Source organism: Podarcis pityusensis (genome assembly GCF_964106645.2).
Source record: "Podarcis pityusensis genome assembly, chromosome: 2".
In the NCBI taxonomy this organism is placed as follows: Eukaryota; Metazoa; Chordata; class Lepidosauria; order Squamata; family Lacertidae; genus Podarcis; species Podarcis pityusensis.
Genome location: NC_138029.1, coordinates 112,024,855 through 112,050,842, shown reverse-complemented (window position 1 = coordinate 112,050,842; position 25,988 = coordinate 112,024,855). Strand labels below are relative to the sequence as shown.

Here is a 25,988-nt window from a genome sequence, read left to right as displayed (position 1 = left end):
GCTTCAGGAGGCAGGACTGCCTCCCCGGTCCTAGTCCAACACTCTAGTGGGGAGGGGGTGATTGACATGATGTAGGGGTGGGTGGGCAGTGGTGGTAGGCCTATGTGTGTTGTATGTGTTCTGTATTCTGTGTGGGGCACGGGGATCTCTCTATCTGCAAGAGAAGCCATGCCCACTTCTGCTTTGGCCCTCACAGGGTTGACCAACAGCTAACATGGCCCTCAGGCCTAAGCAGGGGTGGGGTGGGGTGAGGAGTTACCCAAACCTCTGCTCTAACCACTGTCTCACACTGTCTTGAGTCTTCTGCTGCTGCTGCTTTTGGCAATCATAGCCAATCGTAGCCAAGTAAGATTGTCTTCCATAAACACAGTTTTAATAATGAGTCCGTAAGTGACTATGGAGGTCAATTCTGGATCCACACATCCTTCCACAGTGGGGACATAGGTTTCCAGGTGGGAGTTGATCACAGTGAGGGTTTGCCAAGCGTGTCTTCCTTTTAGCACATTTCTCCCTTGCGTCCTGAGTTTGAGTGTCTTCAAAGCCCATGACACCTTTGGTAAAGGCTGTTCTCCAATTGGAGCGCTCTCAGACAAGTGTTTCCCAATTGTTGGTGTTTATATGTCAACTTGACCAGTTCCACATAGCTCATCAGTTTTTCTTGCCACTGTTCTTTCGTTCGAATTTCCTCATTCTTCCATCCTTGTGCTAACAAGACTCTTGCCGCTGTTGTAGCATACATAAATAAGTTTTTTTTAATTTTTCTTGGCAGGTCTTATCCTACAATCCCTAACAAAAATGCTTCTGGGTTTTTTTTTTTTTTAATACAAACGTCATTTTGAACATTTTTTTCACTTCATTATATATCATTTCCCAAAAAAATTTAACTTCTCTACATTTCCACCACATGATAGAAAGTACCTTCTTTTTATTTACATTTCCAACATATGTTTGACCCGGTTTCATACATTTTTTCTATTTGTACTGGTGTGATATACCATCTAAACATCATTTTCCTATAGTTTTCTTTCAGCAGAGAACAGTCAGTAAATTCCAGATCTACCTTCCACAGTTTTTCCCAGTCCTCAAACCGTATATTGTGTCCTATATCTTGTGCCCATTTAATCATAACTGATTTGACCTCTTCATCTTTTGTTTCCCATTCTAGCAGAATACTATATGCTTTCTTCAGCAGCTTCACTTCTGTCTCTGTGGTTTCTGTTTACATAACAAGCTACATACTTGTTCATTCATGGCAGTTTAACCTTAAATTTCACTTTTAAGCAGAAACTGCAGAGCATGACTGGGTTCACCAGCGAACTAGCAGGAAGTTCCTGGCTCCCATCAGTCTTGCCCTGAGCAGACTACATAGGGGGAAGAGAGGGTCACTGACGTTGACTTAGCAAAAGACTGTGGGGCTGTAAATGCAGGAATCCTGGTTGCAATGGCAAAGCTGTGGCTGTTTGGGATGCTGATAGGTGAGTAAAAGGGTCTATTTTAGGAGATGCTACTACCCTAGGCTAGGGGATGCGGGTGGTGCTGTGGGTTAAATCACAGAGCCTAGGACTTGCCAATCAGAAGGTCAGCGGTTTGAATCCCCGCAACGGGGTGAGCTCCCGTTGTTCAGTCCCTGCTCCTGCCAACCTAGCAGTTCGAAAGCACGTCAAAGTGCAAGTAGATAAATAGATACCACTCCGGTGGGAAGGTAAACGGCGTTTCTGTGCGCTGCTCTGGTTTGCCAGAAGCGGCTTAGTCATGCTGGCCACATGACCTGGTAGCTGTACGCCGGCTCCCTCAGCCAGTAAAGCGAGATGAGTGCCGCAACCCCAGAGTCGGCCATGACTGGACCTAACGGTCAGGGGTCCCTTTACCTTTACTACCCTAGGCAAATGGTGTGGGGGAGGGGGAGGTTGTGAATTCAACAAAACTCAAATTGCAAAGCTTTCTCAGGATGCAGATTACTTCAGGTGGTGGATTACACGAGCATAGCTTTTCCCTTTTCTTGCGAGGAATCCTATTTGGAATAAGGGAATTTCCCTTTAAAAGGGGGAAAAGTTGACAGCTATGCACTTGAGATGTGCTGGACAGGCACATCTCAGCTTGGTTGTCCGATGGGAATCCTGATAAGGGAGTTTGCAGGGATTGCTTTTCAATACGCAATCCCCACTCACAGCTCTTCCAGACAATCTGCTTATTCAGCATCCATCCTGATTTGCTTGCACAAAGGTTAAATTGCAGAATTAAAATTGCACGGAGGTTAAATTATGCCTGGTCTTTATTGAGCATTTGTTCTGGTTTGATCGCTGGGTGTTTACACCTATTTCGTCCGTTTGTTCACCCCTCACTTTCCCATGCATTTCCAGGTTCACTTTCCAAACTGCAGAAAGTCTGGTATTTATTTATTTTTTAAAATAAATGAAAAAAAAAATCATTTGCTGCACAAGGGTGAGACAGAGCCCTTTAACCCACCTTGATTGCGCTAGCCTAAAATCTGGTTTGCGCTTGAATTTCTCCTGTAAATACAACATGCAGGTGCCCTTGAAAAACTTGACAGAAAGAAGGGCCACACAGATGTTGTGTTGTTTTCGGTTCTTTGTTATTCCAGCTCTGCAATTGGTATTGCAGCACAAGCCCAGTGTATTTCACTCACAATAGACAGTCTACCACCAAAGAACATGCAGCTCAGTTACTTTGTGCAGGAAATTTTGCTTGCATGGAGATAATCCATAGAGGGGATTTTCTGTGTTTGTTTGTGTGTGTGTTTATGCAGCTTCATGTACCAATGTTTATTTTGCAAAGTACCCTAGCAAAACAAAAACCTCAGTGCTTTTTGAAATATGCAATAGCGTGCAGCTTCATTCCTTTTCAAACTAGTCCGCCAACTCTCACAGGCAACCTGCTTTGGGTGGGTGGAAGTGGGTGGTATAAATGCACAAGTTACGATGCCTTTGGCTTGTAGACCTCAGCATGTCTGAGCTCTCAGGAACTGCATCACATACAGAATTTCTAAAAGCTGTCCTAAAAAATTGAAGGGAGAGGGTTCCTTTTCCTAACTCACCTGAAACACTGAGTTTATTTATTCATATTTTCTTTTCTACATAGAAATGTAACTTATAATCCTTGCCATTCACCTCTCTCCCTTCCTCTTACAGTCAATATTCTCTCTCTCTCTCTCTCTCTCTCTCTATCTATCTATAGCTATCTATCATCTATTATCTATCTCTATCTATCATCTATTATCTATCTATCTATCTATCTATCTATCTATCTATCTATCTATCATCTATCTGTCTATAATCTATCTGTCTATCTATCTATCTATCTATCTATCTATCTATCTATCTATCATCTATCATCTATCTATCATCTATCTATCTATCATCTACCTATCATTTACCTACCTACCTACCTACCTACCTACCTACCTACCTACCATCTATCTATATTTACCTACCTATCTATTTACCTACCTACCTACCTACCTACCTACCTACCTATCATCTACCTACCTACCAACCTACCTACCATCTATCATCTATCTATCTATCTATCTATCTATCTATCTATCTATCATCAACACATATATATTCCATTGACACTGCTAAACGTTGTATACTGGCCTTGACGTTCAACTTCTCTAAATCCACAAACACAAAAACCTATATCACTTTCACTACACCAGTGTTGCTCTTCCTCCCGCTAGAGAAATCTCATTGGTTGACAGTATATTTCCCAAGAGCTTGGGGGAAAGCACCTTGCCTTGTCCTAGCCCAAGAATTCAGTGCCCACTTCTGCCCGCTTAAACCCCCTTCCCTGTTCTCCCTTCTGCCCAGGCCCTGCTGCAGCCCTTTTGTTGACGGTGCCCGAACCTCTGATTTCCATCTCGGAAGGTAATACAGCCTTGCTCTCTGCCTCGTTGACTTTTCTGACTTCGGTGCCGGGCTACTTCCAGGTGCGATGGCGTTTTGTCACGGGCCGTCAGGTGGTGCTGATTCTCATGGCGGATAACTGCTTGGCAGGGAATGGTACCCGGCCCTGGTGGGAATTTTGCAAAATCAGCGTTAGGAAAGCAGACAAATACAAACATCGTGCAGAATTCTCCTCTGAGGATGCTTCTCTGTTACTCAAGGATGTGAGAGCTGAGGATTCTGGGATTTACTGCATCACCTTGCTGGCATTGGACGTGATGCTGTCGGCTAACATCAGCCTAACAGTGACCAAGGGTAAGAGGGTTAGGTTCGGTCTGCACCCTAGTGTGACCCTATTGTTTTTAATAAACGATTTAATTACAGTGGTACCTCGGGTTAAGTATTTAATTAGTTCCAGAGGTCCGTTCTTAACCTGAAACTGTTCTTAACCTGAAGCACCACTTTAGCTAATGGGGCCTTCTGCCGCCGCCGCGCCGCCAGAGCCCAATTTCTGTTCTTATCCTGAAGCAAAGTTCTTAATCCGAGATACTATTTCTGGGTTAGCGGAGTCTGTAACCTGAAGCATATGTAACCTACCTAAAGTCTATGTAACCCAAGGTACCACTGTATAATATTATTATTCCGTTTATAAGATATTATTTAATGATTATGTTTTTATTAATAGCTAGGCCCAGGGAAATCCTGGGCAAAATGATACATCTTTATAATATGCCTGGAGCAGACCGAGGGACGATGCTTCACCCAACCTTCTCACATTGTGGTTTGGTTGTCTTGTCATTTCTTGTTATTAAAATAACAGCCATTATAGATGTAATGCTGGAGATAACTTGATTAAGATCTGTGGTTTTTAATAAGTTAAAAGCAGCCGGGAGGCCTCCAGTGTCAAATTGGAACCACAAAACTATGTGGTCTAACCTTAACTCTAACTCTTCCCCACACCCCACAATACAATACTTTCCTGATTAAAATCAACCCCTCCCTAGGGCTGCTGTTTTTCCTACGGAGGAAAACGTACAGGTACCGTATAGATCCTTTTGAGACCCAAGTAGATGTGACACTCATCCTGCACTTTGGGATTTGGGGATTTGGGGTGAATTTTGCAAAACAAATAACAGGCAGGGGTGGGGCAGAGCTGAGCAGAATGAAAGGTAAAGGTAAAGGGACCCCTGACAGTTAGCTCCAGTCGCGGACGACTCTGGGGTTGCGGCGCTCATCTCGCTTTATTGGCTGAGGGAGCCGGCGTACACCTTCCGGGTCATGTGGCCAGCATGACTAAGCCACTTCTGGCAAACCAGAGCAGCAAATGGAAATGCCGTTTACCTTCCCGCCGGAGCAGTACCTATTTATCTACTTGCACCTTGACGTGCTTTCGAACTGCTAGGTTGGCAGGAGCAACGGGAGCTCACCCCATCGCAGGGATTCGAACCGCTGACCTTCTGATCGGCAAAGTCCTAGGCTCTGTGGTTTAACCCACAGCGCCACCTGCGTCCCTAGAATGAAAGGAGGAGGGTGTTTTTTTAAATTTTCTGCTTCTGCTGTAATCTGACTGGAACCCCCCCCCCCAACCCCATGCCAGCTATTTGTGATAGGAGGAAAGAAGGCATGCAAATTAAGGGTCTTGCTGCTGTTTGTTGCTGGCATCCGTCCACCTCAGTAGATAACAAAGGAGTGCACCTTTAGGAGTGAAGTCAAACTGTTGGAAGGTTGCAGTTCCTCCTGTGTCTAAGAGACCAATGCGGGAGAGACATGTTTTATTGCAGCTGGGTTAGATGAAAGCGTCTGGCTGTGCTGCTGGCAGATGCACCATTGCGTTTCTTCTCTCTGTGCTCCTCCCAGCAGTCATTCCTCCTCTGGTCATTGCTATGGATACACAACGTGCCTGTCTGTCTCCACTGACCAGCAAGGCCTAATTCTGCCCACACCTTTTTTCATTGCCATCAACCACCCTCAGCCCCACACAAGAGAGCGATGGGGAACTTTTGGCCCTCCAGAGATTGCTGGACTCCAACTCCCATCAGCCTCAGCCAGCATGGCCAGTCGTCTGGGATGATGGGAGTTGCAGCTCAGCAACTCAACCTTTGGAGGTCCTAATAATAATAATAATAATAATAATAATAATAATAATAATAATTTATACCCTGCCCATCTGGGTGGGTTTCCCCAGCCACTCTGGGCGGCTTCCAACCGAATATTAAAAACAATACAGCATCAGAAATTAAAAACTTCCCTAAACAGATGTCTTCTAAAAGTAAAATAGTTGTTTATTGTCTTGACATCTGTTGAGAGGGCGTTCCACAGGGCAGGCGCCACTACCGAGAAGGCCCTCTGCCTGGTTCCATGTAACCTCACTTCTCGCAGAGAGGGAACCGCCAGAAGGCCCTTGGTGCTGGACCTCAGTGTCCGGGTAGAACGATGGGGGTGGAGACGCTCCTTCAGGTATGCAGGACCAAGGCCATTTAGGGCTTTAAAGGTCAGCACCAACACTTTGAATTGTGCTCGGAAACATACTGGGAGGCAATGAAGATCTTTCAGGACCGGTGTTGTGTGGTTGCGGCAGCCACTTCATGTCACCAGTCTAGCTGCCACTTTCTGGATTAATTGCAGTTTCCGAGTCACATTCAAAGGTAGCCCCACATAGAGCGCATTGCAGTAGTCCAAGCGGGAGATAACCAGAGCATGCACCACTGGCGAGACAGTCGGCGGGCAGATAGGGTCTCAGCCTGCGTACCACATGGAGCTGGTAAACAGCTGCCCTGGACACAGAATTAACCTGCGCCTCCATGGACAGCTGTGAGTCCAAAATGACTCCCATAGGCTCCCCATCCCTGATAAAAGAGTTTATATAGCAGACAGTTGAGTCAAAGCCTGCTTCTCTCCTTTCCGGAGAAAGCAAAAGCCTTTGGGCATAAAAAGAAAATGTAAAGCCCCTTTCTTGTCATTTTAGCAGAAACAAACAATACCAAATACAAGGGCGTACGATTTCTAGAAGAGGAGAGAAGTGGAATGCATATCAGCAAAAGTACAGGAGCGACAGGTAAGTTCTAGGGGATGGAGAATGGATGGGGAAAGGGAAATCAGGAAGGAAACAAAGGCGATGCTGGCAGAGGGAGTGTGCAGGCATTGATTTTCCTCCCTAAGAGAAAGCTTGCGTGTCCATGATGCATGCTAGACTTAGGCTCTCTTCAACTTTTCCTTCTTTCTTTTCTGCTCACCCAGGGATGAACGCTTCAACCGATCAGGCTGAGAGTTCGTCTAACAGGCCAGTTCTGGCATCTCCCCCAAGTAAGTTCCCTTTAGCTGGGGGCTGGTCCTCCTCCACCCCAAAACCAGACATTTTGTAATAAGTAAGAGAGAAACGCCCTGGAAAGTGTGCTGTGCATTTGTTGTTGTTTAGTCGTTTAGTCGTGTCCGACTCTTCGTGACCCCATGGACCAGAGCACGCCAGGCACTCCTGTCTTCCACTGCCTCCCGCAGTTTGGTCAAACTCATGCTGGGAGCTTCGAGAACACTGTCCAACCATCTCGTCCTCTGTTGTCCACTTCTCCTTGTGCCCCCCATCTTTCCCAACATCAGGGTCTTTTCCAGGGAGTCTTCTCTTCTCATGAGGTGGCCAAAGTATTGGAGCCTCAGCTTCACGATCTGTCCTTCCAGTGAGCACTCAGGGCTGATTTCCTTAAGAATGGAGAGGTTTGATCTTCTTGCAGTCCATGGGACTCTCAAGAGTCTTCTCCAGCACCATAATTCAAAAGCATCAATTCTTCGGCGATTAGCCTTCTTTATGGTCCAGCTCTCACTTCCATACATCACACATAGTACTTGCTTAATGTGATGTTTCCTACCTTCCGTCTCCACAAACAAATCAGAATGAAGGCTCAATAAACAGATCATCTGGAAACATCCTCTGTGCATCATATCCTACTCGGGGTGGTCTCATTGGAATGAATGAACATAACTAACTTACTTCAGTCCATTAGTTTGAATGGGTCTACTCTGAGTAAGGACTACAGATGGCTAATGGTGCATCTTGGTTTGAGAAGCAGTTGCTTTTGCACAGTGCAAATTGGTTTAGCTCTTGTGTCCGCCAGCAAGCTACTACTGCTCTTCTCAAAGCACAACAGCGACTGGCTGACTGTTACAGCTCTATTTGGTTTTTGGAGGGCAAAAGTCCACAGTGGAGACCCTCCTTTGTACCCACGGAGTCTCCCCACACAATTTAAAACCCTGAAAGTGCAGGTCTTTAAAAAGATGGGAGCGCAGTGCAGAAAACTCAGCGATAGCACTGTTGGGATACTGCCAGGGAGACAAGAGTCCATCATGACCCCACGTCGTCTCCGTTGCGACCCATCGACCTCCCGTAGACACGCAGTATCATTCAATTAGTGACACGAGCTCGAGAAATAGCTTGCCACATTCCAGAGCTGGTGCACGCTCTATCAGCAGATAATGCACAACGAAAGATGCACGCAGGAGAGCATTATTTACAAGTTTATTCAGTGTTGGTCAGAACAAAGAAAACATGACTGCCTGCTTCGGTGTCTCAGGCACAGAGAGAGAAACGAAAGCAAAGACACAACAGAAACATCCTGTGAACAGGAAATACACAGGCTGTGACACAAACATCCTGCTCCCTTTTAAGGTGGAACGGAAATATCCTAACAAGCACTGCCGCTTGGACTCTCTGCCGTAGCTGAGGAAATGACTGCTGCTTGTTCCAGAGAGAGTAGTGTGTGGAAGCAACTCAGGATTGCTTCCTTTTCCTCTTGTTGTTCCCACTGGCATGCTTGGCGAAATAAGAACTCGCTTGCTTGCTCTTCTAAGCAGTGGCAGGGAGACCAGGACCAAGCAACTGCCATCTAGCTGCAATGTGAGGGGTTTCCACTCAGATTCTTGGAGAGAGCACTTCTGGGAGGGATCATTCCAAGGTTCCCAGGATCTTCATCCAAGCACTGTTGGGCAGGTATCTTTGTTTCCACCCCACGTTTTGAGAACTTGCATCTCAAAATGGTCCCACACTTCCTTTGATTACTATTCCCATGCATCTGAGTAAGGGAATGTTCAGGGCTGCAGGAGAGGATATATTGTTTGATTATAGCCTTTCCAACTTGTGTAAACAAGTTCATAATTTAGCAGAGTAACATTCCCCTTTTTAAACTTGCAGCAGATGCGTTAGCTCAGGCTCACTAAAGCCTCCATAATAACTGTTCTGGTATTTTCCCCTTATTCCCTCATAAAAGATAAGACACGACACAGTCTTCTATAAAAGTATAAAAAAGAGTTTACTCACTCTCTGTTCACAATCAGATCCCAGAAGGCAGACTTAGCTTAGAAAAGTAACATACACCTGGAAACTATTTCATAAGGAGACAGTTCCTTTGTCCTCTCTTGGCTGGAGGCCAAGAGAGCATCTTTGGCTAAACAGATGTTGCTTCTTCGATGCATGTAGTCAAAGAGAGGGAGATGGCTGCCCTGCCTTGTGCTTTTGTCGTTACCTGCACAGGTGAGGCCACGCCCACCTCTAGTCACATGCAGAGGAAGTCTGTCCCAGCCCAGAATGAAACAGGAAGTTTACCTGGTGGCTGGACAAACAGTCATCTCTGTATGTAAACATGTTCACTCTAGGAATGTTGTACTTGACTGCTCTTGTGTTTCACATCCCACACTGAGCTCTAAGCAAAACATTAGAGAAGAACGATGTCTGTCTCTCTCCTGCAGTGAACGTGGGCGCTTCTGTCTCTTTCACAAAGGCAGCAAGTGACAGTGACTCTACGGTCTCCAACATCATTCATTTGAGCTTAGCGGCCTTGATTGTCTGTCTCCTTGGCCTGATCATAGCAGAGGTAAGTGTCTTTCCCCTGCGTTTATACCCTAGGCATTCATATACTGTTTCACAGAATCATAGATTTGGAAGGGACCACAGGCAACAAAAAGGTAAGGGACCACTGGATGGTTAAATCCAGTCAAGGGCGACTATGGCGTTGTGGCGCTCATCTCGCTTTCAGGCCGAGGGAGCTGGCGTTTGTCCATAGACAGCTTTCTGGGTCATGTGGCCAGCAAAACTAAGCTATGGTTACCAGACGTCCCCGTTTCCGGGGACAGTCCCCGGATATACAAATCTGTCCCCGGACAAAATCTGTCCCCAGACTTCACTTAATGTCCCCGGATTTATATTTTATGTGTTGTAGATTTATTAGTAGGGAATGAATAATGTGTGATTGGTTCAACGGCACAAGGCACATCATATGGGGACTTCTGGCTAGGCAAAATGGTGGATGCTATGGCAGCGAGCAGTTCCTGAAGCCAGCCAAAGCCAACTGTGCTACCAGGCTGGCTCCGGGCTGCTGAGACTGCCACTGCTGCCACCATTGCAGAAGGGGAACCAGGGATGCCCAGCACGTCAACTGGGGGAACTGCTGACCGCCCTCACAACCCAAATCGAGCCAGGAGCGAGAGCACCTGGTCACCGGCCGACTGCTCAGTGGCACTCCAGGGCCAGTAAAACCCCTGGAGCCGACGCAGGGAGAAGAAGGAGAGGAGAAGGAGAAGGAAGAGAGAGAAAGAGGAAGGAGAAAAAAGAGGGGAGCCCCAACCTTGCTGCGTCACTGAGGATGAGAGATAGGAGAGTACCGGGAGGGCAAGGACATGTGGCCGAGCCCAGGAGAGTAGGTTGGGGCCCAGAGGAAGGCCACGTGACTGAGGAGACCACAAACGAGAGGATATTACTTCTCAAATTAAAAAAAAACACCTTAAAAACAAACAAACAATTTATCTCTTATATATATATAAAAGTGTCCCCAGATTCTTTGGAAAAAAATCTGGTAACCTTAGACTAAACCTGGCGTGATGGGACACCGTGATGGAAACCGGACCGCATGGAAATGCCATTTACCTTCCCACTGCAGCGGTACCTATTTATCTACTTGCGCTGGTATGCTTTCGAACCACTAGGCTGGCAGAAGCTGGGACAGAGGGATGGAAGCTTACCCCGTCACTAGGGATTCGAACTGCCGACCTTCTGATCGGCAAGCCCAAGAGGCTCAGTGGTTTAGACCACAGTGCCACCTGCGTTCCACTGCAATGCAGGCATCTTTTGCCCAACGTGGGGCTCAAACCCACAGCCTTAAGATTAAGAATCTCATGCTCTACCGACTGAACTACAGTATTTTTTGCTCTATAAGACTCACTTTTTCCCTCCTAAAAAGTAAGAGGAAATGTGTGTGCGTCTTATGGAGCGAATGCAGGCTGTGCAGCTATCCCAGAAGCCAGAACAGCAAGAGGGATTGCTGCTTTCACTGCGCAGTGATCCCACTTGCTGTTCTGGCTTCTGAGATTCAGAATATTTTTTTCCCTGTTTTCCTCCTCCAAAAACTAGGTGCATCTTGTGGTCTGGTGCGTCTCATAGAGAGAAAAATACGATATCCCCCACTTGCAGTGGGAAGTTTAAGGCAATCTTTGGAAACTGTTTCTGAGGGGACAGAAAATTCTGGAAGCATCCATGGGCTGTAGTGTTAAAAAGATGTACAGTGGTACCTCAGGTTAAGAACTTAATTCATTCTGGAGGTCCGTTCTTAACCTGAAACTGTTCTTAACCTGAGGTACCACTTTAGCTAATGGGGCCTCCCGCTGCTGCCGCGCAATTTCCGTTCTCATCCTGAGGTAAAGTTCTTAACCTGAGGTATTATTTCTGGGTTAGCAGAGTCTATAACCTCAAGCATCTGTAACCTGAAGTGCCTGTAACCCGAGGTACCACTGTATATGAAAATGTACAATGAGCAGGTGTTATTAGGCTTCCAGGCCGTGCTTAATTAGCTACGCAGCAGATCCACACAGGCAACTGGTTATGAGCACTGCTAATTCCAAATAGATTCTTTCAGAGCTATCTTGCCAACCTCCCGTCAAACTTACAGCTTTGAATTAAATAAATGTGAATACAGTGGTACCTCGGGTTAAGAACTTAATTCATTCCGGAGGTCCATACTTAACCTGAAACTGTTCTTAACCTGAAGCACCACTTTAGCTAATGGGGCCTCCTGCTGCTGCTGCGCCACCGGAGCACGATTTCTGTTCTCATCCTAAAGCAAAGTTCTTAACCTGAAGCACTATTTCTGGGTTAGCAGAGTCTGTAACCTTAAGCGTATGTAACCTGAGGTACCACTGTATATGCCTACCTAACCACACATGCGCAACACAAGGCAGTGCTCCAAGAGCGTGCCTTCAAACCATCTAGTGGCCAGCCAAGTCAGAAACTTCTCTTTCTTTCCACAGCATGTTTCCTTCACGTCCTTCAGCGAGAGACCCTCAGCAACCAGGGATGGAAGTGGAGCCAAACTGTATCGAGAGAGGATGGAGTGCCCCTTTCCTTCTGCGCCAGGCAACATCTCCCTGCTTCTGCAGATGCCAAGTTCAGATAATCTAAGAGAGCCATATTATTCCATTGTTCACTGATCATCTTCAGTCCTTCTTTACAATATGAGATTTCTGTTGCCTTTTCATCTACTGAAGCACTTATGTGATTATAGTTGGGTTTATATATGAGAGGCTAAGGCTGTGATATTATACCCAGATGAGCAGGTGCTACTGAAATAATAGAAGTACAAATACAAAACGGGGTGTCGTATTTCTGGGTAAAGATTTATAGAATCAGCCTGCAGGTGTCTCTGTTAGGTTTCTGTTTGTGCCACTGGTGCAGTGCTTGGAGTCACAAGACTCTGTTTACATTCCAGAGATTCCAGACTGTTGGAAGTCTCACGGGAGATGGGTGTTGATATTACTGGTTCCCTGTTTCTTTGTACCAGTTGCCTCTCTGCTTTCACAGAGAGAGGATGTATATTCTTTTCTGTCTGCGTAATTAGAAATAAAACTCTTAGCAATGTAGCTCATATTTCTCGTCCTTCTGCTGCTTGGATACTAAAGCCCTAAATGGCCTTGGTCCTGTATACCTGAAGGAGCGTCTCCACCCCCATCGTTCAGCCCAGACACTGAGATCCAGTGCCGAGGGCCTTCTGGCGGTTCCCTCATTGCGAGAAGTAAGGTTACAGGGAACCAGGCAGAGGGCCTTCTCGGTGGTGGCACCTGCCCTGTGGAACGCCCTCCTAGCAGATGTCAAGGCAATAAACAACTATTTTACTTTTAAAAGACAACTGAAGGCAGCCCTCTTTAGGGAAGTTTTTAATGTCTAATGCTGTATTGTTTTTAATATTCAGTTGGAAGCCGCCCAGAGTGGCTAGGGAAACCCAGCCAGATGGGCGGGGTATAAATAATAAATTATTATTATTATTACTCTGCGTAATGGGGGGACGTGCCTGGAGCCTCATCAAAGGCTCAGGTCACGAACCACCGTCGGAGGACTTGACCGGAGGAGTAGCTCGGTCAAACGCAAGTTCCGACAGTCTCGTCATCAGGAAATGTCCTTAGGAGATGTTTGCCCAACAGCCAGCAACGTTAAAGCAGCCTTCCCCAACTTGATGCCCCACAGATGTTGTTGGACTGGAACTCCCATCATCCCTGATATGCACAGAGCTGCAGACCCACCAGCTGTTCCGAAAAGCCGTCAAGCAGAGAGAAAGATGTTAGATCAGGGGTCTGCAACCCGCGGCTCCGGAGCCGCATGTGGCTCTTTTACACCTTTGCCGCGGCTCCGGGGCGGATACTAGTGAGGGGAGGAGGCGCATTGTGCGCCCCGACACTCCCCACTGTGGCGGGCGCTGTACTGGCTGTGATGTCGCATGGGGGCAGTGCGTGCGTTAGTCACGCACCTTCCCGACGTCACCTTCCCGCCCGCTGTCAGATCGCGGCTCCGGAGATATATTTGTTTTAAATGTCGCAATGGTTTTGCGGCTCCCAGATTTTTTTTCCTTCGAAAACGGGTCCAAGTGCCTCTTTTTGTCTTAAAGGTTGCAGACCCCTGTGTTAGATTGTCAGTTGCCTCTGCTGTTTAGCAGCCAGATGGGAAAAGTTTGATCTGTGCAGTATTGTTGCAACCAGGAATCTTACACAGTACTTCTGTACCAAGGCCTGCGGCTAGCTTGAGCTGGGTATAAACCAGCAATGTGATTTTTCAGCCACAGTTTACTACACTGTTGAGAACCGTGTTGCTGGCACCTGTCTGTCTCGAGAGACAATGGAGCATGCCTCCAGGGGTGAAGTCAAACGGCTGCATGAGCAGCACCAGAGAAACCTTCCATGCTGTGCAAGCCTGGGCAGTGTCTGTATGGAGGTTCTGGGCTGCCTAGATGACAAGACCCCCACTCTTAGCCTCACTGATGTGGTCCAAAGGAAAGCAGAGCAAGACATTTGGCACCAGCTTGGCTGCAGGAGTTGCTGGAAGGAGAGAGCTGAGTAAAACAAAAAAGGACCCCTGGACGGTAAAGTCCAGTCAAAGGGGACTGTGGGGTTGTGGCGCTCATCATGCCAAGGGAGCTGGTGTTTGTCCGCAGACAGCTTTCCGGGTCATGTGACCAGCATGACTAAACCGCTTCTGGTGCAACGTAACACCTTGACGGAAACCAGAGCGCATGGAAATGCCGTTTACCTTCCCGCTGCAGCGGTACCTATTTATCTACTTGTGCTGGTATGCTTTCAACCTGCTAGGCTGGCAGGAGCTGGGACAGAGCAACAGGAGCTCACCCTCCCGAGGGGATTCGAACCACTGACCTTCTGATTGGCAAGCCCAAGAGACTCAGTGGTTTAGACTACAGCGCCACCCGGCTCTCTTTTAGAGAGCTGGGTGCAGGGTGGGGATCAAAGGTGGACAAATCACCTCAGAAGGAGCCCAAGGTGTCCCTCACCAGAAGTATCAACCCTCCTCTAACACCCCATACACCCCAAGATCCAAGTAACAAGATCCATACACCCCAAGATCCAGTTGTAATGCCTTGTTGGCCATGAGATCTTCTTTTCTCAACTGCATGCATTTCTGTGGTTACTGTATATGTTAGATCGAAAATGTCTAAGGAAACCTACAATTGAAGGAAAGAGCCATCTTCTTATGCATTCATAAAGGTAAAGGTAAAGGTACCCCTGCCCGTACGGGCCAGTCTTGCCAGACTCTAGGGTTGTGCGCTCATCTCACTCTATAGGCTGGGAGCCAGCGCTGTCCGCAGACACTTCCGGGTCACGTGGCCAGCGTGACAAGCTGCATCTGGCGAGCCAGCGCAGCACACGGAACACCGTTTACCTTCCCGCTGGTAAGCGGTCCCTATTTATCTACTTGCACCCTGGGGTCCTTTCGAACTGCTAGGTTGGCAGGCGCTGGGACCGAACGACAGGAGCACACCCCGCCGCGGGGATTCGAACCGCCAACCATGCGATCGGCAAGTCCTAGGCGCTGAGGTTTTACCCACAGCGCCACCTGCGTCCCCTTATGCATTCATAGGCAATCCAAAATGCCTAACACAGGAGCAGCCAGTGGCGGTGTGGCTTGCAATGGAGCAAGATGCTCACATAGCTTTGAGCTCTGCACCTCATGAAGGCTTTTTATTTTTCACAAAACCATTTTTCCAAATGTGCACTAGCACAAGCTACTCTAAATCGACAGAGTAATCAACCAGGCAGAGGGCCTTCTCGGTAGTGGCACCCGCCCTGTGGAACGCCCTCCCATCAGATGTCAAGGAAATAAACAACTATCTGACTTTTAGAAGACATCCGAAGGCAGCCCTGTTTAGGGAAGTTTTTAATGTTTGATTTTTTATCGCGTTTTTAATATTCTGTTGGGGGCCGCACAGAGTGGCTGGGGAAACCCAGCCAGATGGGTGGGGTAGAAATAATAAATGATGATGATGATGATGTCTGGCACTGCAAAATAAAATAAAATAAAATAAATCTACAAAAAGCCCCCAATGAAAACAGAGTGTCAACATTTTGCAAATTTTATTAAAAAGTAAGATAAGACAAGAAAAATTCAACAACAACATTTAAAATAATAATAATAATAAGATTGCTAGCACTGTAATGACAATGTGGGAGTACGTCCAGGACACACCACCTGCAGGGGAAGAAAAAGAAAAGTAGGGTTCAGTAGGTTACTTCTCCTACATATATTAATAGTGAACTCACTATCTGGGTGTGGATCCGTATTAACCAAAAGCAGCATCCATACATAAGGAGGATGGCTGTTATGTACTGAGTTGAATAGGATCCAAAATGCAGCAGTCTGATTGGACCTAGAACAATGCAGCAGTATGATTGGTCCGCAGGAGCCACCCAATCCAGCTCCAGATGGAAGTGAATCCACAACCTGATTGGCCTACAGGAGAACCCCAGAATTAGCCAATCACGTGCGGCCCATTGTGTAAATTCCATTGTGTTAATTCCGGAACGAATTAAGTCCTTAACGCGAGGTACCACTGTATAAGAAGAACATAAGACACAGAGCCCTAGCTAAGGGCCATGGATCAGTGCCCTCTTTCGGCTAGAGATGTGCTTGTATTGTTGGCCTCTGTCGGACTCAAGAGACAATGGAGTGCGCCTCTGAGGGTGAAGTCAAACGGCTGCATTTGTAGCAGCATAGTGACCTCCCCATCAGGGATGCAAGCCTGGGCAGCGTGTATGGAGGTCCTGAACTGCTCAGACGACAAGACTCCCCTCTCAACATCCCTGATGTGACCCAAAGGAAAGCAGAGCGATACGTTTGGCACCTGCTTGGCTGCAGGAGTTGCCGGAAGGAAGCGTACAAGGAGCCATCCAGCCATCTTAAGGACCCCACTGCGGATTTGTGTAGGGTTTAGTCCTTTGCCTTGCCTTCTCACAAAGATATACCACGAGGCAGTGGAGGTTTAGGATCAGAACTTTCCTTCTCCTAGATGGGCTCTTTTCCCAGGTTGACAAGGGCCGAATTAAGACTAATTAAAAGTTTTTGGTGCCCCTATAGATATCTAATTCAAAATATAAATAAAAATAAATTGTAAAAATGTTAAACATTAATCCCTATTTCTTCGTCTTCATCCTTGTCTTCTTTTTCATTTATTGTGGGAGCCTATTTTTGGTCAAACCTGGTTCAGCTGTAAAGTGAGTGGTACCTTGGGTTAAGAACTTAATTCGTTCCTGAGGTCCGTTCTTAACCTGAAACTGTTCTTAACCTGAAGCACCACTTTAGCTAATGGGGCCTCCTGCTGCCGCTGCATGATTTCTGTGCAAAGTTCTTAACCCGAGGTACTATTTCTGGGTTAGCGGAGTCTGTAACCTGAAGCGTCTGTAACCTGAAGCATATGTAACCCGAGGTACCACTGTACTTAAAAGTTTTTGGTGCCCCTATAGTAGATATCTAATTCAAAATATAAATAACAATAAACTGTAAAAATGTAAAACATTAATCTCTAGTATTTCTTCTTTTTCTTCTTCTTTTTCTTCATCTTCGTCTCCTTTTTCATTTATTGTGGGAGACTTTTTTTGGTCAAACCTGGTTCAGCTGTACCATATGGTCCATGGTAAATCCGGCAATGGAAAATTTATGTGGTGTCCCCTTCCCTTTCCCCCCTTAGCGTTGCTTATTTTGCTTAATGGTTAATCCGGCCCCACCTGCCCCATATAACGATTGTGGATCTACAACAATGAGCAAGTGCTTTTGACTTCCAACTGTTTTTTAACAATTATAGCACCGCGGAGTCTACACAGACTCCACATCCTCTTATAGCAAAGGTGCGGCACGTAAAAACTTACCTGACACGGTGACATTGATCCAGGCCACACATTTTTCAGAAATGGTGAGAAGCTTATAGATCCTGCCAGCATCTTTGCTTACGTTGTATATATGAAAAGTTCCCGCTGTCACGGAAACATTCTCTTTGAAGTCCTTATGGTATGGCTTGCAGACTCCATCACTAAACTGGCACAAAATGTTCCATTTGGAATCTGTGTTGTTCCAAATGCAGGTGTCGAAATAAGGTTCTGAAGGAACTGAATCATTAGCAAATTTCACTGTTATTGTCTCCCCTTTTTGCACAGATTTTGAAGTACGATTAAGGCAATTCTCACCACCTGTCAGGGATGGAACCAGAAAGAAGTTTAGTTTCAAATATCATCTCCAGCAGTATCATATATTCCTTCCAGTTTGAGCTAGTGTACCCAGGTATTTTCCCCAGTAGTTATGTATGGAAGTGAGATCTGGACCATAAAGAAGGCTGACAAGCACTGCCTCCCCCCAGCCCTGCCCTGCCCCAAATCCTTGGAACAGTATTACAATTCCGATATGGCTAACTCCAGGTGGGCAGAATGCTGTTGCGCTCACATTCTGCAAGGCAACTGGTTGCCCACTAACAGAGCAGGATGGCCCTTGGGCCTGATTTAGTAACGCTCTTCCTATTTCAAAAAATAATTTTACGGTGGTAAAGGTAAAGGGACCCCTGACCATTAGGTCTAGTTGTGACCGACTCTGGGGTTCTGGCGCTCATCTCGCTTTATTGGCCGAGGGAGCCGGCGTACAGCTTCTGGGTCATGTGGCCAGCATGACTAAGCCGCTTCTGGCGAACCAGAGCAGTGCATGGAAATGTCATTTACCTTCCCACCAGAGAGGTACCTATTTATCTACTTGCACTTTGACGTGCTTTCGAACTGCTAGGTTGCCAGGAGCAGGGACCGAGCAACGGGAGCTCACCCCGTCACGGGGATTCGAACAGCCAACTTTCTGATCAGCAAGTCCTAGGCTCTGGTTTAACCCACAGCGCCACCTGCGTCCCATCTTTACAGTGGTACCTTGGGTTAATTCGTTTTGGAGGTGTGTTCTTAACCTGAAACTGAGGTACCACTTTAGCTAATGGGGCCTCCTGCTGCCGCCGCGCCACCGGCACACGATTTCCATTCTCCTCCTGAAGCAAAGTTGTTAACCTGAGGTACTATTTCTCGGTTAGCGGAGTCTGTAACCTGAAGCGTATGTAACATGAGGCACCGCTGTATACTTCCATTTTAGCAGAGCTGCTTTCCTTACAAGGTGGCTGCAGGTTATGCTTGCGTGGCTGTCCCCTTCCGCTGTACAAGCATCTCTTTGTGGCCTTTCTGCTCTATACTTCCTCAAAAACACAAGCCCATCAGTAGGGCTTTCCTGTAAGCATGATCGCCGAAGGAAGACTCCGGTGTACACAAAATGGGAGAAAAATTCAGCACAGCCTTAGAGGGTAGCCAAATAAATCTCCTTGTTGTGTGCGTGGTGCTCCAAAGCCTAGATGTCCCTGGGACATGATTGCACCAAGGGTCGTCAAGCTTATTTCTAGAATTCTCAAGAAGCTTAGTTGTAGATCATCTGTGTTAAATGCAGTAGACAACCAGGTTCCCTCTCTGAGATCTCAAAAGAAACAGGTAGCAAGAGATGGGAGAGACTCTCTGCTCCACTGCCACCTGACAACCTGGAGAATTACTTTCAGTTAGAATTCAGAGTATTGCTAGACAGGGATGGGGAAGAAATTTGACTCAGTTGACACTGAAAGGCGAATCAACCTCATTCACATTTCCTAAAACAATATGAGAATGGAAAACAACCTTCCTTCAAAAACCTCACTTCTCTAAAATTTGCAAGGCAGCTCTCTAGTCAAGCAGTGTGTACAAAAGAGTATAGTTGGAAGAAAGCTGCACATCTTCCCCAATATAGCGTACAAAAATGCACTACCTTTGGCTAAATGGTCTTGCAAAAATCTGTATATCGGGGGAAATGTGTATATTTCCATACAAACACAAAACCTGATGAATTTTCATGAGGACTTAACAAAATTGCACACTGATCTGGAACGAGAGAACTGAAGATTGGAATAAGGAGAAACCGAGAAACCAAAAATGACAGATTTGTCCATCTCTGTTGCAAGACCGAAGGCAATTATTATTATTTAAATTTCTATACCGCCCTTCATCCATGGATCACAGGGCAGTTTGCAAAAACCCACATGCAAAGGGAGAGTGAAACAACCAGCTTCTTTGAGGTTGATTTCTATTGCAAGAGAACCTGAGAAAACGCTAGTCTGACCTTGTAAAAAGCAGCTCCCTGTGTTTTTAGGAAAGGACTTTTGTTGGTTTCTGAAACTCTAATTTCATATTCATACTCACTCATTGGCTCATATCCACAGGCATTTGAGGAGAGGAAATGGGCAGCAAGCAAGGTGAGTGAAAAGCCACAGGAATATCTCCTGCTGAGCAGCATGGTATGACTCTTGAGTGGTGCAGGAGCCATCAGAATATCTGGAACAATTCAGACTATAAATAAGATTATTGTAATACACACTGAGAACCAAAAGCGGCTTGTGGTGTCTGTGTGTGTGTGTGTGTGTGTGTGAGAGAGAGAGAGAGAGAGAGAGAGAGAGAGCGTCTCTATAATTCCATCCTGGCTAGATCTGGGTGGTACTTAAATAGATGACAGAGAATTGCCAGTGGTTTGGAATGTATTAATGCCAGCAAAATTGGTGTCTTACAAAGATATCTTTTAAGAAGCACCCCCATAATACTCGCTTTCTGGGAAATTGCTTTTTTAAAAAAGGCGTAGCTGTTAATAATTGAAAGAAAATGTTTTGTTTTGTTTTTTACTGCCAAAATAGAATTAAGAACCAGTTATCTTTCATTTCTTTCCTAGCAAGTACAGCAGCTTCAGTTTCTAATAGGGTGATCCAGCAAGATGCTCAAAATCTTCTCCAACACATGGAGAAGTAACATAGATGGAAACTGGAAACCCAGCAAAATAAAAGTACCACCATCAACCCGTTTTCGCTCCCCGCACCTTGTCAATAAATTTGGCAGAATATGACTTGATTCTAAGCTCTGCCTAGGACATTTTTAGTCACATATGCTTACTGAATAATTCAATTTCCCATTGTAATTTGAATCAGCAAAGCAAAAGATCTACAAATCCTTTCCCTCCCGCAAGTTATCTCCTTACCTGCCTTCTGAAATATAGGCACACACAAAACTTCTGAGACTCTCTGACAAAACCTTCCCACTTCTCTGAGATCCTGCGAGGGAAGAACCAGCTCTCAAACTGTAGACTCAGAGGGCCAGCGCTGCGTTTTATTCATGCACAAAAATAGCCCACAGGAAAACCAACTACATTGCTCAAGAGATGAAAACATCTCTTGCCGTCGCCTGCAAATCTCTAAGACGGCGCAGCAAGGCTTGCGTGACACAGCATCCCTGCTACTGAAAACCACCACTTCAGCAATTTGTGCTATCACAGATACAGGAAACCACAAAAGTCAGACACCACAACAAAGCAAGCATCATTGAAAAACCCTGTCTCCCAGGCCACTTGCTATCACTGCTACAGGATTCTTCTAAAGCACGTGAAGAAATGTCTTCCTGCCAGCATATTAATTACTATCTCACCTTGATTTTCCAATTTGATCATTTCTTCCCCAATGGGACGAAATCAATGGCCACCTGCCATTCATGCTTTAGCTGAGAGTCCTGCATTGCAGGGGTTGGGCTAGATGACCCTCGGGATCCCTACAAGTCTATGAGTCTATGATAATGGGTTGGCTACAGATGCCTTGTCAAAGGGCTCCCTCACAAACTCCTAGAGTGGATTTGCATGGCTGGAACCCTTCCTTGCTTGGATGAAGAACACAAGAGGGGTGAATGAGAGTTGGTAGAAACTAGCCCATGGCCTTGGCCATGTTCATTGACCTCCATCATGGCCTCCAGCCCTGACCATCAATAAGCTACCTTTGAAGGTGACTTGGAAACTACAAATAATCCAGAATGCGGCAGCTAGACTGGTGACTGGGAACAGCCACCGAGACCATATAACACCGGTCCTGAAAGACCTACATTGGCTCCCAGTACGTTTCCGAGCGCAATTCAAAGTGTTGGTGCTGACCTTTAAAGCCCTAAATGGCCTCGGCCCAATATATCTGAAGGAGCATCTCTAACCGCATCGTCCAGCTTTGAGGGCCTTCTGGTGGTTCCCTCCCTGCAAGAAGTGAGGTTACAGGGAAGGCTCCAGTACTTTGGCCACCTCATGAGAAGAGAAGACTCCCTGGAAAAGACCCTGATGTTGGGAAAGATGGAGGGCACAAGGAGAAGGGGACGACAGAGGACGAGATAGTTGGACAGTGTTCTGGAAGCTACCTGCATGAGTTTGACCAAACTGCGGGAGGCAGTGGAAGACAGGAGTGCCTGGCGTGCTCTGGTCCATGGGGTCACAAAGAGTCGGACACGACTAAACAACTAAACAAAATCTATCTATCATCTACCTACCTACCTACCTACCTACCTACCTACTGTATAAAAGTAAGAGTCACATCTGTTGCCCACTATTGACATGTGGCCCCTGAAAGCTTGTCAAGAAGGGAATGTGGCCCTTAGACCAAGGGAGATTCCCACATCTGCAATAGTGGAAAGAAGGACCTCCTCATGAAATCACCCTTTGCAGCAGCTGAATGCCACAGTTACTCATAGTTTCTGCGCCCCCGATTTCATGGAAAAGGAGACGGCCTCATCTTTCTTAGCTTCCTCTTTCCACAGATGAAACAAGAGGCAACCTTGCACTTGCTAACCACAGTGTTTACTTTCATTTTTAATCAAATGCAATGTTTATTTATTCTGAAACAAATCAGTAATAAAAAAAACACACAGATACTTTTAAATGAACTTGAATTAGTCACGAATGTTCAGCTTTATTAAATAAGCAAACTTGTTGAAATGGTAAATGGTATTACAGTATTTATTACACTTATTTCCTATTTACTTATCATTTTTCATTTTACATCAATACATACCAATTAACAAAACTGTAAATAACATCGAATTGACTCCCCACTCCCCGCAATCTGTGGTTCTCTACTTCTGCATATCCACAAAAATTCCTTGTATATTTCTTCTAAAATTTATTTAATTATTCTTTACAGCTCGTTTTACATTAGCTCTGCTAAAGTTTTAAGCTGTTTACAATAACTTTTTATATATCCAATAAATTTTCCCCAGTCTTTATTTAAAAAATTCTCTTCCTGGTTTCTTATTCTTCCCGTAAGTTTGGACATCTCCGCATACTCCATCAGCTTTATCTGCCTGACCTTCTTGGTTGGAACTGTTTCTTCTGCCCATAAATCATCCTGGCAGCCATTGCTGAATACATAGATACGGTAGTTTTTTCTGATCCTTGGGTACAGCTTGACCTATTATTCCTAAGGACACAAGTGGCGCTGTGGTCTAAACCACTGAGCCTCTTGGGTGTGCTGATCAGAAGATCAGTGGTTTGAAACCCCACAATGGAGTGAGCTCCCATTGCTCTGTCCCAGCTCCTGCCAACCTAGCAGTTCAAAGGCACGCCAGTGCAAGTAGATAAATAGGTACCACTCCAGCAGGAAGGTAAACGGCATTTCTGTGCGCTCTGGCTTCTGTCATGGCGTTCTGTTGCACCAGAAGCAGTTTAGTCATGCTGGCCACATGACCCAGAAAGCTGTCTGTGGTCAAACACCGGCTTCCCCGGTCTTTTACCTTCTTTTACCTTTTACCTTTATTCCTAGAAAAAAGGATTCTGGTCTTCTTCTAAACGATACCTTCAACATTTCCAGCTTATTATAAATCATCTCCCAAAAAGCTTTCACTATCTGACATGTCCACCACATACAGTGGTACCTCGGGTTAAGAACTTAATTCGTTCTGGAGGTCCGTTCTGAACCTGAAACTGTTCTGAACCTGAGGTACCACTTTAGCTAATGGGGCCTCCCACTGCTGCCACGACACCAGAGCACAATTTTTGTTCTCATCCTGGAGCAAAATTCTTAACCTGAGGTACTATTTCTGGGTTAGCGGAGTCTGTAACCTGAAGCGTCTGTAACCTGAGGTACCACTATATGTTAATGGTACCTCCCATTTTTCCTTACATTTCCAACACATATCTGACTCAGCTTTATACATCTTAGTCAATTTACTAGAAGTCAAACACCACCTGTACATCGTTTTCATATAGTTCTCCTTCATTTCCACATTTGATTCTGTGCTGACAAGAAAAGGGCATCAGATGGGGAGCAAGGAGCCTGGGGTTGACAGAAACCACAACTTCATTTCTGAAAACTCCCATTTGTACTTACTCAGAAATGTATTCTTCAAAACAGCTGACACGAACGCGAAACCCAAGGAAACCTACAGCTGACTTGAGATTTAGATGTGTGGTCATATTATTACTCATTGTCTTCGTTGTCAAGGCAATGAAGAAACATGGACTGACTTCCTGACACTGGAGGACCAGCAATAGATTTTGCAGACCTGCTAAGTGCATCTGGCTGGTCTGAGGTTCTGCTGGGTTCTCATCAGAAACTACAGCATCCCTGAAGATGTATTTTTATTTATTAGATTTATATGGCAGCTATAAGCTCCTGCCTTGAAAGCAGGAGAAAGAGAATGCAAATGCTGCTAAAAATTGCTGTGACTCTCAGTATTTTGTGGGGGGAATTCAAGTTTGAAAGCACATCAAAGTGCAAGTAGATAAATAGGTACCACTTCGGTGGGAAGGTAAACAGCGTTTCTGTGCGCTGCTCTGGTTTGCCAGAAGCGGCTTAGTCATGCTGGCCACATGACCAGCTCCCTCGGCCAATAAAGCAAGATGAGCGCTGCAACCCCAGAGTCGGTCACGAATGGACCTGAGGGTCAGGGGTCCCTTTACCTTACTGTAAATTTAGATTTTAGCACAGAATTCCAGATGAACGGAATCTAGTCTGCCCGCTGTGAAGGAGAAGATCCAAAACAACTTTCTATTCCTGGTTTCTTATTGAGCTGCGTCATAACATTTCCATTTCTCAAGATCTACAATGCAAGAAGCTATCTGATGTAAGAAGTCTGCCACCCTGACACTTTTAGGCCACAAGTCACATGATTATCAGGAGGTGCAGAAATGTTGTTGCTCTTGCCTAACAAACGAGAGGTGAGTCATTCATATGAAGTCAGTTTGAGCCTTGCCTGTTACTGAGGCGATTTGCACACTGGGGCTTTTCTCCAAATTGACATCATTCGCTCACTCATATTGCAGAGAAACTAGCTAATGCCAGCTGAGGTTCTGCAATGCTATTCCTTCTCCTTCATTACGTTTCAATCAGCTGAGGGTTAACAGTGCAGTAATATAAGGTTATATAAAAAAGATACATGAGCTATAACATCTGTTAAAATTAATCATTACATCAGAATGCCTGCTGAAGTAAAAATGTCTTCCCCATGCACGTTTATCAGGGAGCTATGAAACAAAACTTCCTGGCAAAACACTTAGGCTAGAATAAATCACAGACACTTAGTTTGGCATATAAGTTAATATTTTACTCAGAGTCTCCAGAAATTACAGCAAACAAGGCTCCATCTGCTGGAAGTAAAACAAAGAAAATAGGTTCCAAATGACTTAAAAATTAAAATGCATGGTTTCCTTACAAAAGGATCGTGCAATCTTTGGGTTAACAAAGATACAGGCTTTAAAATATCCCTTTTGGAAAGGTTCAGTTCACTTGGTTTTTCTTTGGTTTTTCCAAAATTGGCCATGGCAGTTGCCAAAAAGGAAAGAAAGGAGGAAAGACAGGACCATTTGCTTTGAAGGTTGTTAAGGTCAAATGGACCAATGAGGACAAAAAATGTAGAAGCCAGGCAGAAATTACAAGGACCCTTTTTTGCACAACCAGAGAAGTACAGCTCACAGCTTCTGTTTCATTGCTGACGACACACCACTTGGCTCCGCTCTTTGACAATATCAGTGTCCTCCTTCCAGCATGGAATTATCGTTTTGGGGTTAGGGAGAGGCAAGTTGTTGTCTATTATTCAAATTGTGTTGTGCTTCTGTGCTATAAGCTGATCCTGGGATCTTCTTGTGAGGAGTGGGGTGTGTGTGTGTGTGTGTGTGTGTGTGTGAGAGTGAGAGAGTGAGAGAGAGAGAGAGAGAGAGAGAGAGAGAGAAATATTTATTTATTTATATTCTGTTCCTTTCAACGTCATCGGCGAACAATGCAACATTTCAATAAATCACAATTTTAAAAAGTATTCAGTAATTAGGTAGAAACAAGACAAATCAACAGAGGATACAGGTAATTTCAAAGGGCCGAGTCATAGGAACGTGATAGTCTGCAAATCGGAATGTTTCATGCAGATTTTGGAATCTTTTTTTTAAAAAATGAAACTAAC

The 25,988-nt window shown here is 45.5% G+C and overlaps 1 protein-coding gene and 1 long non-coding RNA gene across 2 annotated transcripts; one reads left to right on the top strand and one right to left on the bottom strand.

Annotated features, from left to right (window-relative positions):
- Positions 1-1,354: 1,354 nt before the first annotated feature.
- LOC308470020 (uncharacterized protein) lies at positions 1,355-12,797 on the top strand. Its single transcript, XM_080993232.1, has 6 exons — positions 1,355-1,475; positions 3,831-4,220; positions 6,871-6,960; positions 7,143-7,208; positions 9,639-9,763; positions 12,189-12,797. The coding sequence occupies exons 1-6, from the start codon at positions 1,442-1,444 to the stop codon at positions 12,366-12,368; spliced, it is 885 nt and encodes a 294-aa protein (XP_080849358.1). The 5' UTR covers positions 1,355-1,441; the 3' UTR covers positions 12,369-12,797.
- Positions 12,798-15,787: 2,990 nt separating this feature from the next.
- On the bottom strand, positions 15,788-20,906 carry LOC308470353. Its single transcript, XR_013982387.1, has 4 exons — positions 20,773-20,906; positions 19,950-20,081; positions 17,580-17,897; positions 15,788-15,906 (listed from the first exon to the last, which is right to left on the bottom strand). It is a non-coding gene; the product is annotated as an uncharacterized lncRNA (long non-coding RNA).
- Positions 20,907-25,988: the final 5,082 nt, after the last annotated feature.

Excerpts from the sequence above, each read along its gene's own strand:
- LOC308470020 (XM_080993232.1), top strand. The coding sequence starts at position 1,442 with ATGGCAAAGCTGTGGCTGTTTGGGATGCTGATAG. Across the intron at positions 1,476-3,830 it reads GCTGTTTGGGATGCTGATAG|GCCCTGCTGCAGCCCTTTTG; the intron begins GTGAGTAAAAGG and ends CCTTCTGCCCAG. Across the intron at positions 4,221-6,870 it reads CAGCCTAACAGTGACCAAGG|CAGAAACAAACAATACCAAA; the intron begins GTAAGAGGGTTA and ends TTGTCATTTTAG.